General features: G+C 33.4%; 1 protein-coding gene across 8 annotated transcripts in view; it reads right to left on the minus strand.

Moving 5' to 3' along the window:
* EVI5 (ecotropic viral integration site 5) overlaps nucleotides 1–15,486 on the minus strand; it is a 229,097-nt gene that overhangs the window by 38,192 nt on the left and 175,419 nt on the right. For all 8 annotated transcript variants that reach the window (XM_074335138.1, XM_074335136.1, XM_074335135.1 and 5 more), the window contains one exon: nucleotides 1,848–1,943. In XM_074335138.1, coding sequence (XP_074191239.1) covers nucleotides 1,848–1,943 — 96 coding nt within the window. The remainder of the gene's footprint in view (nucleotides 1–1,847; nucleotides 1,944–15,486) is intronic.

Genomic DNA, 15,486 nt, shown 5'->3' on the forward strand with positions numbered 1-15,486 from the left:
AATTATCTAAAATGCTACTAAGTTACAAAAAAACTCAAAACAGGAAATGTATAGTACTGACTGTACACTAAAAGCCAAAAAGCAATGTACACATTGTCACGGTAACCTGAAAGACCACCATGGATAACAGCCACAGGGCCGCCACATCATGATCCTGGAGAGCTGGAGGCACGTTAATTCTTAATCAAATCTGGCCTCCTCTAAACTCCAATCCTCTGTACTCTTGTGGTCTCCAACTATACTCTAATCACTCTCCTCTCTGCCATGTTTTCTGACTGGGACAAGTGTAAGCCCAGGACTCTGGCCTGCTCTGATCGCACTTAGTACAATGCTCTGATTGCACAATTAGCATCTCATCACAAACTGTTTTAACTTTTAATTTGCACAATCTAGCTCTTCATTTTAACAGTAGAAAATTCTACCCTGTTGATTAATTTTCTTTGCATAGATAAAAGATTGCTTTCACAAGCCATACATAAAAAATTGACATTAGTGTTGAACCTCATCTTAACTATTTTTTGCCAGTCTTGATGAGGAGAATATCATTATTTTTAGTTAAGGTATATAACAGGTAAAATTAATATTTGATGACTGATTTTTAGACTAGTCTTAGAAATAAAGTCAATCTACAAATTATTTTTTAAAATTCAGTAGCATTAAAGCTTCCTTATTACTAGACGTCAAAATTATAAATGGGAGACTGTTTTAATTTAGTCATAATTTTCTTGAGAAAAACCTTTTGAACGCGGGGAATAATTCCTAGGGTTCTCAAAACAATAAGAAATTCTAGGACATGCTTATTTGCAAGTTGTTCTTTCGTATACGGCTATTAGATCAGAAGAGATTACAATGCACACAAATAAGTAAAGATTATATGTTATCATGGCTGAAAATCAGTATTTATAGGAATGACCCCCAAAATTTCAGGACAAATTAAATTAAATCACATCTAAGACTTATTATTTTCATTAATGTTTTGTTTCTTCATTCAGAATTTACTTACATTGACTAGCTCCAGGAGGTATTACCCAAAACACTCAGGCTTTAACTGAAGAGTGTAATACCAGGAAAATGTAATGTCCAAACTTTTTCCTTTGAGGTTTAAATTAATTTAGTTGCCAGTTTTTTCCTTAACAAATGATGTTTATATTACCCATTCAAATCCTATCACTGTTAATAAACATTATTGTACAAATAATTCAAGATAAGAAACATGCTTTTCCATTCATGTCTAGCAAGATTAAGAAAATAATAAGGACAAGGAAATTTACCTAGAGCCACATTAACAAAAAGTATCTCTCTAACAAAAACACATTAGTTTAAATAATTTAAATTACCTAATATAGTACCCTAGCAGTTATGAGTTGAATTTCACAGATTCAAGGCAGTATCAGTTTAAAAAGTGTTCAGATACTAAGAAATCTGTTAACTGATATTAGACAAATATCCTTTTTTTGCAATCTCAGTAATACCACCATGAAGGGAAAATGAAGACAAGAGTAAAAACACTTCCCTCTATCTACAACGGTAAATACCACAAATCTATTCTATAGGTATAAAGAAAATTTTAGTTTAACTGAAATAGCTTTGACACCTAAACCAACTAGCAAGGGGTTTTTACTGATCATTTTAGATCATGATTAAAGAGGTTTAAGGGAAACAAATCCTCAATATTGGAACAGAACAATTCTTATTAAAAAGAAGACAATCTTCTAAAATATAATTATAATCAAGGATTCACAGAAAACATTTATCAAGAAAGAGTCAGTCATGACGGGTAATAAAGTGTTGCTACAATACAGAGGAAGGAAAAAAGAAATATGTGAAGATCAAAATTTATCACTTACCTCATGATTCAGCTCTGCTATCTGATCTTTCAGTTCCCTAATATACTGGTTAGAATCAGACTTGTTAAGCTGTCCTTGAAGCTCTCCTTCTTCTTTCTGTTTTGTGACAATACAACAAAATAAAAACAAAAGAATTTTTATAGCATGTACTCAAATATTTGAAACTATAGGACAGCATAAGGACATATCCTTTAATTGGCTAAATTCTGAACAAATCTATTCTCAAACTATCTCTGAAAAGTAATTCATAGTAGACTGTAGAGAATATTTCTAAATAATGCTTAATTGAACTTGTTTATAATAAATACAACTTACAAAATGTACCTTTTGAGAGTCTCTTAGAAATCAACAGTTAAATGGATCTACTAGTGAAAAAAATTAGAATTTCAAAGCCATTATCTAGTTATTTTAAGGGCAAATGATTTTTCTCTCCATAAGAGAGAGATGCAACGCTTAGATAAGAAGGTGGTGAACCTCCTACAGCTTCACTGTGAATCTATTTTTGCTTGGGTAACAGAGACAAGGAGATAAAGAAGGTTCTCCAAGTCACTCTAAAGAGGGGAGGACAGCTCTTAATCTCTTCTGTTTAATTAGCTCAGGAATATGTATTGAGAGTCCTAGATGTAGCTGATTAAATGTGTTCCACTCCTAAGAGATAGTTCCAGAACCATATAGGGACCATTTTCCAGGGATATAGATTGGAATAGGGGAGGAGCTGTCTATTTCTTATACCACCTGAAAACAAATGGGAACTTTTAAGATAAAGGGCTTACTAGAACGAGAAAACAGAATTGTTTTTGATATCTGCAGATTACATGTAATTAGGAAGCCACAGTGTGATGCTTAAAATGTTAAGAAGTCTTGATCCAGAGATATCTACTGAAACTACTAACTCCTGATACCAGAAAAGTACTGGGTTAATGTAATAGTCACCAGCCACTCAGTTTCCTTCCATAGAGAAAACCACTGTTAACAGTTTGTTAGTGTAGTCTTCCCATGAGATTTTGTACATATGTAATCAAACACAGATGTATACACACTTATTTTTACTTGTAATATAGATACTATACACACGCTTCTATATTTGCTATTATCTCTCAAGAATACAACTGGAAGATCATTCAGTATCAGTACCTGTAGAGCAGAAAGATAAACATTTTGATCTGTGAGAGCTTTGAAGGTCCTATAAAAGTTATCTTACTGCTAGTTGAATAGTTATAGGTTTTTTAAAAGTAGGTTTTAAAATGTGCCTTAGGGGTGGCCAGTTAGTTCAGTTGGTTAGAGCATGGTGCTGGTAGCACCAAGGTTGCCGGTTCGATCCACACATGGGCCACTGTGAGCTGGGCCCTTCTTAAAAAAGAAAAAAAAAGAAAAAATTGTGCCTTAGGCCCTATAAGAGCAATAGATTACAGCAAAGAACATTTTCCAGTGAGGAGAACCCTACTGCTATCTTTCCACTCACGGTAAGAATGGACTTAGGACATCACCTGGTTTTTTGGTCCTTTGACTGCAGCTAAGATAACCGTCTTCTTTCCTTCTCCACACTCTCCCCTAACATCCTTGGCAGAAAGAGGAACTAACTGGAACTGCCCCAGTCACAGAACGGGAGCTACTCTGCAGAGCCAGGGCACCGCTCCAATTAAATCACCTCTGAAGCCTTCACTACCTGTTTTTTAAATTTATATGAACCAATACATTCCCTTTATTATTTGAACCAGTTTGCATATGGGTTTCTGTCACTTGCAACCATAATAGCTAGAACACTTTGGGCATTTATCAGACCTTCTCCATGGAGGTTCCCCAAAGGAATTAAGCCCTAATTCCTACAGATCATTTTATGTAATGACTTAACTTACCTCCTAGGCATCTAAAATGGTACTATGTACCATCCTAGGAGAAATGAGAAAAGAGTTACTCATCTTATTTTCTGTAGGACTTAATTCTCTTGTGGAGCCCTGGTGGAGAAAGACTGGGGCTTACAATGTACTAGGAATTGTTCTAAGCCCTTTAAATATCATCATCACAACAACCCTTTGTAATAGATAACTTTTATTTCTACCTCACAGAGAAGGAAAAACTTAAATGAAAGATTGAGTGACCTGGTTGCCTAAGAGTCACAGAAAGGTTGATACGGTTTTCGCCTTATAGCATTCTGAACATGAGAAACAATGAAGCAGACAAAAATATATGAAGATTTATGCAAAGGACCATGCAAATTAGCTTTCTTGGATTTGTTACAAAAATCTTATGTCTTTACTTGAATATTTATTTTAGTACTCTCTGATTTAAATGTGAATTAAAATATAAAAAGAATTAAAGATGAAATGCTACAGCTACTTGCATTTATGGCCCTAAACGAATAATCCATATTATCAATTTACAGTTGTCCAATACCACTTACATGTACTTATGCCTGCATCTTATTTTTAATCACTCCAGCTTTTTAAATATTTCAAAGGCACAGAACAAGAACAAAAGAGTAATACAATAAAGACTAATGAACCCACTACCCAATTCAGTCTGTTTCATGACTATCTGATCCTAAGATTTTCCTTGGTTATAGACTTACTTCATTTCAGTCCTGTAGATCCCAAAGTGGGAAAGGATGATGTCAAGTTGAAGGGAATAAGTAGTGAGAGTGAGTGAAGTGAGAAGAAGGTAGGAAAGAAAAAAATATATGGAGGGAGAATATTCATTGATGTAAAATAAAAGAAGCCATTATTCTTATAGAATATATTTTCCAAGTACTATATGTGATATGAGAAATTGCAGCAGCAACTGAGTAAGTAGATAATACTTGTATTTCCAAAGGGGACTAATTTGATGAGAATTATTCACTTGGATAGATGTGTTCAGCTGTCCTTTTTGATGGCTTTTAATTTTAGTGTCACATTATATTGATTCCCTTGAAGTGGTTGATTAAATAGAAAGTGCAATCCACTAGTAGGAAGAAATCCTTCAGGATGAGATGTAAAACCTAGATATTAGTAGTTTGTAATCAGATGTGAAGAAAGGTACCTTTAAATCTGGTCCTTAGTGAAGGCAAAGTTCTTGAGGATTTTGGACATCCCATAGCAATAATATAGTGTGGGATACAATAAAAATTTCAGGGCAAATGACAAAGCCCAAGGTAAGATCTAACGTTGTAAGAAAGTGCAAGAATGCAGAAATACTTTATTTGCAGGCTGCAGAATGACCAGTAACAATAATTAATACCAATTCTTTCCTATAGGGATATGTGCATGAAAAAAAAGTTTGTCAAGATAGGAATCATTAAATCTATTTTACAAAAAGTGACCAAGTATACTCCAAAGAGCTGTTTCCTCCAAAGGTGGATCTTGGTAGAGTTTAGCTAAAAACTTTGTTATAGCACCTTTATTTCTTTGGAGGAAAGGCAGTATTTAATATTTAATAAACAATGGGGCAGTTAAGAAATTTTACAATAAAAAATGGAATGTTTTAACTTAAAAAAAAATGACTCCTGAACGATACTTGTGGATTTCAAAGGAGCCCTCTTAGATTTTATGACTAAAAAAACCCCAGAAGTTCCTTGAATTTCCATTAATCGTAGAGAAAAGGCAGAATTTCAGAGAAAAACTTTATATATTTGATGAAATCCAATTGCATATAAAATTCTTTTCAGATTTAAATATAACTTTATAAAGCTTAATATTAGGTTACTTCTGCAAAAGTTTTACATACAAAAAGTCAGACAGACTATAATGCCCATTAAACCACTGTTTCCTTGGATACACACACACTAACAACTTGTAAGGCACACTGGCTAAATTGAGGCAAGAGGAAGAGCCCCAGGCTCTCTAGCAGTGATCCGATCCCAGGACAAGACAGTCGCCATCCCAGCACACTTGTCACACATTAGCAGCACACCCTTGTGACAGACAGACACACCAGTTGAAAAGCTCTGCATGGGGTATTCGGATTCAACCGTCTGCTCTAAGGGAATACAGCTGATATTTCAAAAATAGAAGTGAAAAGTGTGAGATGTCCTAAATGCTATTTAATAAATTAAAATGTATAAATGATCTTTTATATAAAAGTCTGGCATTTTGTTTGACAAATGGGCTCTCATTTAAATATATTAATTCAAAGTTTTCAAAGGATCCTCTTTAAATGTAAAAACTGAATAACTATATATTTACAATACCCCCCAAAATCCAATTACCTATTATAGTCTAAGAAGTGGATATCAATTTAATTTCACTTGTGAGACAGTTCATTCAATTATCTAATATTTAAAATTGTTTTGAAAGGCTTTTTAAGCTTTCTATTTTCAACCAATGTCCACATGGTTCTTTCTGATAAGCAGGTGGGAAAATGTCAGCTACACTAATAAATTTAGCAGGAACCTGCATTTTCTTGAGGTTTTCTTTTGGTGTAGCTGATAACAACAGATTGCCAGCTAACTGGTTTCCTAAGCAAAACTAATTAGGTAAGCAGTAAACTTAAAGAGATCCAGCACATCAATAATTTTGGTATTCTATAATTTCACTGAACAAACCTTAGATACATACCCTTTTGTCACATAATAAAAAACTGTATATTAAGAGGGCATAAAGTAACATTTGTAAAAGGTTTAAAAACTTTTGCTGGAAACTATGGGGTACATTTCACTCTTGGAACAATCTTTGAATAATTATTTTAGCAATTACCATTATATCTATAATAATCTAATTCATATTTAAGGACTTAAACCATAAAGCTTTGCATACGAGCCTCTTAATCAAAAGGTTATCAGTAACTCTAGTTATGCATGTTAAATGACATGCACGTTTAACGATCTGAGAATGGGGCTTAAAAATCAGTGTATTTTGAAAGCTACACAAGTGGTGATTCTGATATAGCCAGTGTGTAAAGTATAACAACTTTAACTTTGAAATACATCGAAAAATAAGGTAGCTAGAATGGTGGATAGGTGAGTACCTCATAAAGCAATAGAACAAATATATCAAAATATTAATTTTATAATGGAGGTGGTGGGTTTATAGTATTTACTGTACAATTATTTCAACTTCTGTTATGTTTGAAATTTTTCATAGTAAAATACTGGGAGGAAGAAGTCTTCAATAAAAACAATTCATTGTCTCTTCCTCTGTCTGTTAAAAAGTAAGCACTTGGTCCACACTATACTTCATTCACATATGTGAAAAGAGAGGTATCTTCCAAAGGTTACTTTAGTGATTCTTCGTTTAAAATCTACCTTTTGTTCTAGCAATGGATACTACTTTCTTCATATTTTACTGGAAACTTAAGAAACTAAAAAGTAGTATGATTAAATCATAAATTAGTACTTCATTGAAATAGAATACAATTTTAGAGCGGGTTGAGTTATAGTTCATCTCTGTAACATTTTGTAGTAGATTTTATGGTTCTTACATCAAGATCCATTCTCTCCCCCTCACTATGTAGAGGTGGGATTGGAATTATCCCCTTCTTTAACCTCACTTTAGGCCCTGATTAATAGAGTTTAAACCAAATAGGATAATCACATCTGTGACACACGCAGTGATTGATTCAGGTTGTTCAAATAGTGAGATTCTCAAAAACTTTTGCTGGAAATTAAGGGTATAATTTCTTATTATGAACATTATAATGTGGGTATAAAGTTCACCTGTTAACCATTTTAACAATATGGAAAACCTGAAAATAAAAATGATAAGGGCAGAGCCTTGAGAATCATGGTTAAATGTAACAAGTCGGAGCCCAAATGAAACTTTTCCTGAAGCATGTCCTACTTCTGAACTTTTCAGGTAAGTGACCCAACAAATCCCCTTTATTTTCAGCCATGTTATTTAAGCCATAAATAAATTCAGAATTGGGTTTTCTGTTATCTGCGATAAAAACATCCTACCTAATAAATATTTTGAAAATATGGCTAAGTAAATAAATACAAAAGTATAAACAACATAATCTAGGAAATGCTTAAAACAGTGATTCCCAAAGATGATTATGAAGAAAAATCACGTTGGGAGTTTTGTAAACGTATAGATTAAGAGAACACATTTCTGACCTACTGAATCCTAAATATCTGAGAATGGGGCTTGAAAATCAGTATATTTTGAAAGCTACACAAGTGGTGATTCTGATATAGCCAGTGTGTAGACAAATTTACACTTCAAACGCCCTGGTTTGAACCACCTCTGAAAGGTACTATTTCTTAACACAAATTCAAAATTCTATTTATGTGCCAATTATAAAATACTTTTAATTCTACTTCCTAAGGATCTCAAATATTTTATGAGTTTACATTCATTATAGAATTTACTCAGTATAATTTTACATATATAAGTGAGAAATATTTCTTTCAACTACCACCACAATGGTAAATGTGGTAAATGACTAGGACTCATAAACATATTTACAAATAGGCTCTACATTCCAGAGAGAATATATTTAAAACAAAAATAGAGGAAAACTGTCAAGGGTTCTTTAATTAATTTCTTTCAATTCCGCTATCAGTTTCACTTCACATTATTTCTATGTGAGTTTCAGCTGGTCAGTTCCCTGTCTACAGAGGTTGGTTCAATTTTGAACTCAAATCCCTTTCTTGGTTAACCTAGCTCTCAAGCAGAAAATATTACTTTAAAGTTTAGTAATGTATGATGAGGAACTAAATAAAATGTTTAGGATCTGAGAAAATTCCACAAATATGACCCCTATGACTGAAAACTAAGATAACGGTTCTAAATAATAAAGAAAAACCAAATATTTGGAGACCAGCAAAATAATTCTTTAAAAACTAAAAAGCATTAGTATCTGTGAGGAGATATGGCAATGAATAAAGGATAATTCAGGAAATTCTCTAAACTTTTCATTAGGTAACAGGTTGATATAGTCAAAAGTTATATTCTTTAATACAACACATAAATGTATGGAGAGGAATATTTTCCTAAGAACTATGATTCTGGTGTTCAACTATCTAGACTGTTTATTGATGACTTCAAGCATACATGTTCACCTGTTCTATCCCTGCAACCATGGGAGCTGTAATCAGAGAAAGATGAGGTAGAGATGAAATGAGCCCAGTGTGTGCCACATATTGTCACGGTTGACTGAAAAATCAATAAATGCTATAGTCATCAGGAAAAAGAACTGAATAGGTATTTGTGCAGTGTATATATGGTCACAGCAGAAAGTGAACATTTTAATCTGAGCTGTCTTCAACTACATCTACTGTACTCCAACATACTATTTTAAAAAATGGAACAATTACATGTGGTGGTGTCCCAAGCTAGAAAATTATAGAGAAAATGTGAAATGTTTCTCTATAGCTCTAAGCGGCATGTTTCTGCATGTTACATCGTAGCAACACTGAGAGGAATACCTACTAAGTTGCTTTGAACAAGTGTTTGGGAGAAAAGTGGGGTGTAGTAGTGTATAATCTTAAAAAACATTGTGGAGGTGAGAGAAGAGGCAAAGGCCCAAGTTTGTCTACACTCACAAATTTAAGTCAGCCTCATTTTTTAAAAGAGAAATTGTAATAGGCATGCCCAAGAATCCATTCTTGTTTGTTTCTGTATCTATGTTTTTAATGCTGGTTATAACTTACCCCATCTTGTCACAGGAAGGACACTTCCTTAGACAGGAAAATAGCAGATTTTAAAAGCTGCATTACAAGCCATCATCTTTTTAATACTTTCCATGACCAGATAATTTGCTTAGAAGTTTTGGGTTCATTTTCAGAGAATTTAACCAGTTAACCCTTAGTCAATATAATAAGATTTGAGAATACAAAGCTCCCTAGATCAGCAGGCAAATATCAAAGCATCTTGTCTATTATTTACGTCTTGCATAATTTTTCTCTAGCTTTTTACTTTTCAAAAATTTCAAACCTACAGAAGAGCTAAAATAATATAACAATACCCATATACCCGTCAGCTATACTCACCAATTACTATTTGCCACATTTGCTTTTGTTCTATTTATGTACATCTTCTGAACGATTTGAATGTAAATTAGATACGACATTTCACTACTCTATTATTTCAGCATATATCTCCTAAGAATAAGGAACTGTCTTACATAACCAAATGCCATTATAACACCTAAATGAATAATAAAGCCATAGTAACATTCATTGAACACATGGTTCCTATTCAAATGTCCTTAAAAGGGCCCAAAATGTTTATTACTGTCCAGAATCAACAGTTCATGGTTATATTTGGTTACATCTCTTTAGCCTCTTGTAATCTACAATAATATCTCTGCCTTGTTTTTCATGACATTGTTAATATTTTTGAAGAGTCCAAGTCTGTAATTGTGTATTATCCAAGTTGAAATAGAAAAATTTCCTATTCCAGCAAAACTCCAGGTAAAGCGTTATTTTTATTCCTTTTTTTCGAACTAAATAGGCAGTGGAGTAAAACTAATATAATATGTATTTAATGATTGGTTGGATTAAGGGAGTAAGTATAGAACACATCGGCATAGAAATTTAAATATCTGAAGCCAAGACTCAGATAATTTATAGGAATAGCCTTAGAAGACAGCATTTTAAATATTATACTAGTAAATATTTATTTTGTTATTTAGATATTGTTGGTAAAAGATAAGCATCATAAACATCAGTTGTGTTTAACTTTTCAATCCTATGAGCTCCAAAGAACTCTCCCATGTTTGATATCACTTTAAACACACACAAGAAAGAGCCTTACAGCCTGTCATCTGTCTCTTTGCAAAAATATTCTATAAAGTAGGCACATGACTCTAAATTCTGGGAAAAGCACAGGGTTAGTCACAAAGAAATCTCTAAGAAAGAGAGGACGTGTCATAAAAGAAGGCATGAAACAGCCACGCATTAAGCTTCATCTTGCTCACTGAGGCAGTGCTCACAGAGGGAAACTGTAGCTGATAAAAATGTGATTCATCTTCTGGATAACTGGACTTGTGCTACTTTAATATCCTCATATTCCATGTTATGGGGGTTATCATCTCAGTGAAAGAGTCATCTGCACTTTCGCTTCTTGGCTTTGTTTTTTGTTTTTGATACCACAAAGTTAAAACTCCAAATAGCTGCCCTTGTGGAGCACCTATTTTTGCCTCACTTTTTCCCTACAAGGAAAGAATATATGGCAATATATCACGTTTACTAATAATAAACACTGTCATGCTAGGCTGAGTTAAGACCTTTCTGGAGTGGTGCCTTGGGATATGTAGATTTTTGAAGAATTAGTTTCTAAAAGCCCTTCTAGGTTTACATAAACATAGCTTCATCTTTTTGTCATTTTACTACCCATCACTGTTATTTACCGTGTTTCCCCGAAAATAAGACCTAACCGGACCCTCAGCTCTGATGTGTCTTTTGGAGCAAAAATTAATATAAGACCCGGTCTTATTTTAATATAAGACTTGGTAATAATATAATATAATAATATAATATAATATAATATAATATAATATAATATAATATAATATAATATAATATAATATAATACCAGGTCTTATATAAGACTGGGTATAATATAATACCAGGTATAATATAATATAATAATATATATAATATAATATAATATAATATAATATAATATAATATAATATAATATAATTCCCCGTCTTACATAAGTCCAGGTCTTATATTAATTTTTGCTCCAAAAGACAAATTATAGATGATGGTCCAGCCAGGTCTTATTTTCGGGGAAACACGGTATCTAGATCTTCTCCCAGCTTGATGACAATTATGGTCTAGACCTATTATTCCCATACTCTGGATTCTTATCACTTCTTTCTCTTAGCAAGATTTTCTCTAGATTGATAAACTAATAATAAATCCTCTTTTTTGGCATGGCCTCTTTATCTGTGTATTGTCCTCATAGGTGGCTTGACCTAAGCACAGCCTGGCTCCAATAGCATTAGAAGATAAACAGACTCAGACGCTGGCTAACTTATCAGAGATCATCACATGGGCTAGCCAGGAAAAAGCCAGGGGTAGAAATCAGGTTTCACTCCTAGTCCCATATTTGTGAGATAAATCACAGCAGGATAATGTGCTAGCATTGTTTTTCTAAACACTGGTTGCTTATTTTATTTATGTATGTTTTTAACCACATATTTTCTTTAAATTTTTATTGGGGAATATTGGGGAACAGTGTGTTTTTCCAGGACCCATCAGCTCCAAGTCAAGTAGTTGTTTCAATCTAGTTGTGTGTGGAGGGCACAGCTCACAGTGGCCTATGTGGGGACTGAATCGACAACCTTGCTGTTAAGAGAACCCCGCTCTAACCAACTGAGCTAACCAGCCAGCCCTGGTTGGGATCTGTTTGAATGGTATTTCTTTCTCTTACTCTGCTCTAATAATATAAACCAAGCTGCTGTGCTATTTTTTCTGATCATCAGGCTTATGGTTAGGTGACTGTCCAGGTATTCCAAATGCTTTAATGATATGGGTTACTTATTATATTAACTCTCTTTCTACCATATTGAAAACTATTTTCTTTACCCTCCAAACTTAAGTTTGTTTTCACTTTTCTACAACCTGAGGAATAGTACAAGGAAAGGAAGAACCTATCTAAACCAGGGCTCCACTTATTCTTCTGCGATTTTGTTAAATATCTTGTATAACAATATTAGTGGGATGTATGTCAAAACCTAGGTTTTAGGATTTAGATCATTTCCCAAATTCAGTGTGTTGTCCTAGCACCGTCACTTTAGTTAAGATTCAGATGTTCATTTTCTAATCTCTTTCTCTGGGTTGTTCCTTCCAGAAGTTTCTACAGCTCCTCAGTCAGGTAATTAACATACTCATTTTCCTTTCCTCATATTTAGGATATGAATGAATCCTTGGGGGATTTTGCTGACTTACCTATATAGCCTTGTGAGTGGGACAGGAGAGGGAAGACAGTTGAGATTAGCAGCCAACCCCTGCTACGCCTCTCTACTGTAGAATAGTCTATTTCTTCCCTTAGCAGTCTCTTTTAAATTTTATTGCATTAGTTTATTATTTCTTTTCCTTCAGGCTGCTTTTAGTGGGAAAGCACTGCCTTAAAAAAACTATTATTTACTATTTTGTTAGATGGTCATGGTAGAAAATTAAGGGATCAGAGTCAGTCTATCTCTGGGGCAACATTTATCTAAATAAATGAATCTTTACATATAAAGTACTTAGAACCTGCTACCTGCTCTTATGGCAGAGAATAGCAAGCTCTCTTATACATGGCTGTTTTCTGCCCCCTAAAATTCATTCAGCAATTATTTTTTGAGCACCTGTTATATGCCAAGGTAAAAGGCATAATACAGCAGTAAATAAGACAAAGTTCTAATATAGTATATGTAGGCATGAATTAATTTTTAAAGTGAAGATAATTTCAGACACTGATCAGAGCCATTAATAATAAAAACATGATGATGAAATAGAGTGACAGTGTGAGGGGACTACTTTACAAAAGGGGTCAGGGAATAATATCTCTATGAGTTGGTGACTTTTAAGTTGAGATATAAATGATGAGAAGGAACCAGCCATAGGAAGACCAGAGAGCACAGTAGCCTAAATGCAGAAAAGAGCAAGAGCAAAAGCCTTAAGGTAGGAATGATCCTGATTCCAGAAACAAAAGGAGGCTGGTGTTGTAAAAGCATTCGCACGTCAAGGGGTGTGGTCTATAACGCAGGCAGAGAAGGGGGCCGGAGCCAGACAACGGCGGGGGGTGGGGCCTTTAAGATCAGAGGAACGTGTGGCGTTTTTGCTGGGTTGACCACGTTTTCTTCGTTGCTATTTCTATATTTATTTGGAAGTTCTAGTTCTTATTTCCATTCCAGCAATAGTTACTTTAAAAAAATTAGAAAGGTAATCATGTAAAATCACATAGGATCAAAAGTGAAGTCCTACCCCTTAGTCTTTAGCACCAAACCCTTTACTCTTCCCAGAAGGTATACTGTAAACAGTCTTGACGGGAATCACAACAGACATTCCAATGTATTTAAATACATATATATATATATATATATATATATATATATATATATATATATATACACACATCTATATACACACACACACATCTGTAGACACATAATCCATACACATGCATACTTTTTAAACACACACAAATGGAGTTATGATATACATCCTGTCTATAATTTGTTTTTCTTATTTAATATGTCCTACAGATCTTTCCTTATTCTTTCTGAAAGATACAGACTATTCCTAGTATGGATTTACTATGATTTAAGCATTTTCCTGCTGATGAGTAGTTACCAATGCTTTTAAATAATAAAAACAATGTGGGATTTATGCATCTATCTTCAGAAGTTACATAAAGAACACAAAATAAATCTAAAATAGAAAGAAGGAAATAATAAAAACAAGAACGGAAATAAAACAGAAAAAAATCTGTTCTGTTATTGTTTAAATTTGCATTGCTTACTAGCATTGTACTGGCCAGTAGTATTAGAAGTATGGGCTACTGGAAGTACCGTTACTTTCTTTCTTGAATGCTCTACAGATATCTAACATATCACCCAATTCTCAACTGAAACTTATAATTAGTTATTAAATTTTTATATAATAAGTTTAGAATAGGAAATCAGTACTGAATATACTTTGACATTTTTTAAGCCTGACAAATTAACTTAAAACATGGTTTACAAATAGACATCACACCCTTAAAGGAAATAACAGAAACAATTAGTAATCTCTCTGTGCTCTCTTCATAGAGATTTCAAAATAAATCTAAGGTTATACATAGGATGTGGGTTTTTCACTGGGAGTAGTATTACAGAAGGTTTGTGGTATTAGAAGGGTCATGACACAATGCAGGTTGCTTAGTCTCAAATGCAAGTGTAAAGCTTACTTTTAAAAACTATTTTAAATTATACCCAGAGATAAAAAATGTAACAAAAAGAGAGGTCATGCTACATAAAGAGACATCCAAGCTCTCTCTCCTTTAAAAGTTAAACTATTTGAGAGACCATAAAAAGGCAATACCTTGACTATTTTAAAGGTTGAAAAATAATACTTTTTTCAAGGCTATATTATGAAACTATGTTCAACGGTCACAGAGGCAACCATATTAACTTGCAGCAGGGGCCCAATTTCTAAATCCTAATTTGATATTTTCAATTCATATATTAATGCAAAATGTATTAGGAAAATTATAACTGCATATGAAATTATTTTAGAAGAAAACCCAATTATCTGAGTAAATCCGTGAAGTTGATAAGTAATCACTGTGATTAATCACCTTAACCTTACTGAAACATCAATAGCAACCTTCTAAGCTGTAGTAAGTAATTACTGATTTGTATTTTGCCCCAAGACAAATTAACTAGAATAGTAAATGTGGTAAATGATAGCCTCTCCATGACTTCAAGGTGACTCATTTGACACATCTAAAAACAAATCATACTCATATCATGTACTATTGGTAAGTTTCTGAAACAGTTTCCTGTAATTTAAAGTCATGGACAAAAAGGTTTGAATATACTTTATGTTTTAGTAACTCGAAAAAATGAAAGCATATCTAAATATTTTTAAGAAAATAACAAAGTAAGTGAAAAAGTATGGAAAGGAGAAAATAAATCACATTGTTTTCTCAATGCTAAGACTAACTTAAATTCCTTTTCAGAAGACACACACACACACACACACACACACACACACACACACTTAAAGTGATGTTTCTTATATGAC

The sequence above is a fragment of the Rhinolophus sinicus genome, linkage group LG06, assembly GCF_036562045.2.
Source record: "Rhinolophus sinicus isolate RSC01 linkage group LG06, ASM3656204v1, whole genome shotgun sequence".
NCBI classification, from domain to species: Eukaryota; Metazoa; Chordata; class Mammalia; order Chiroptera; family Rhinolophidae; genus Rhinolophus; species Rhinolophus sinicus.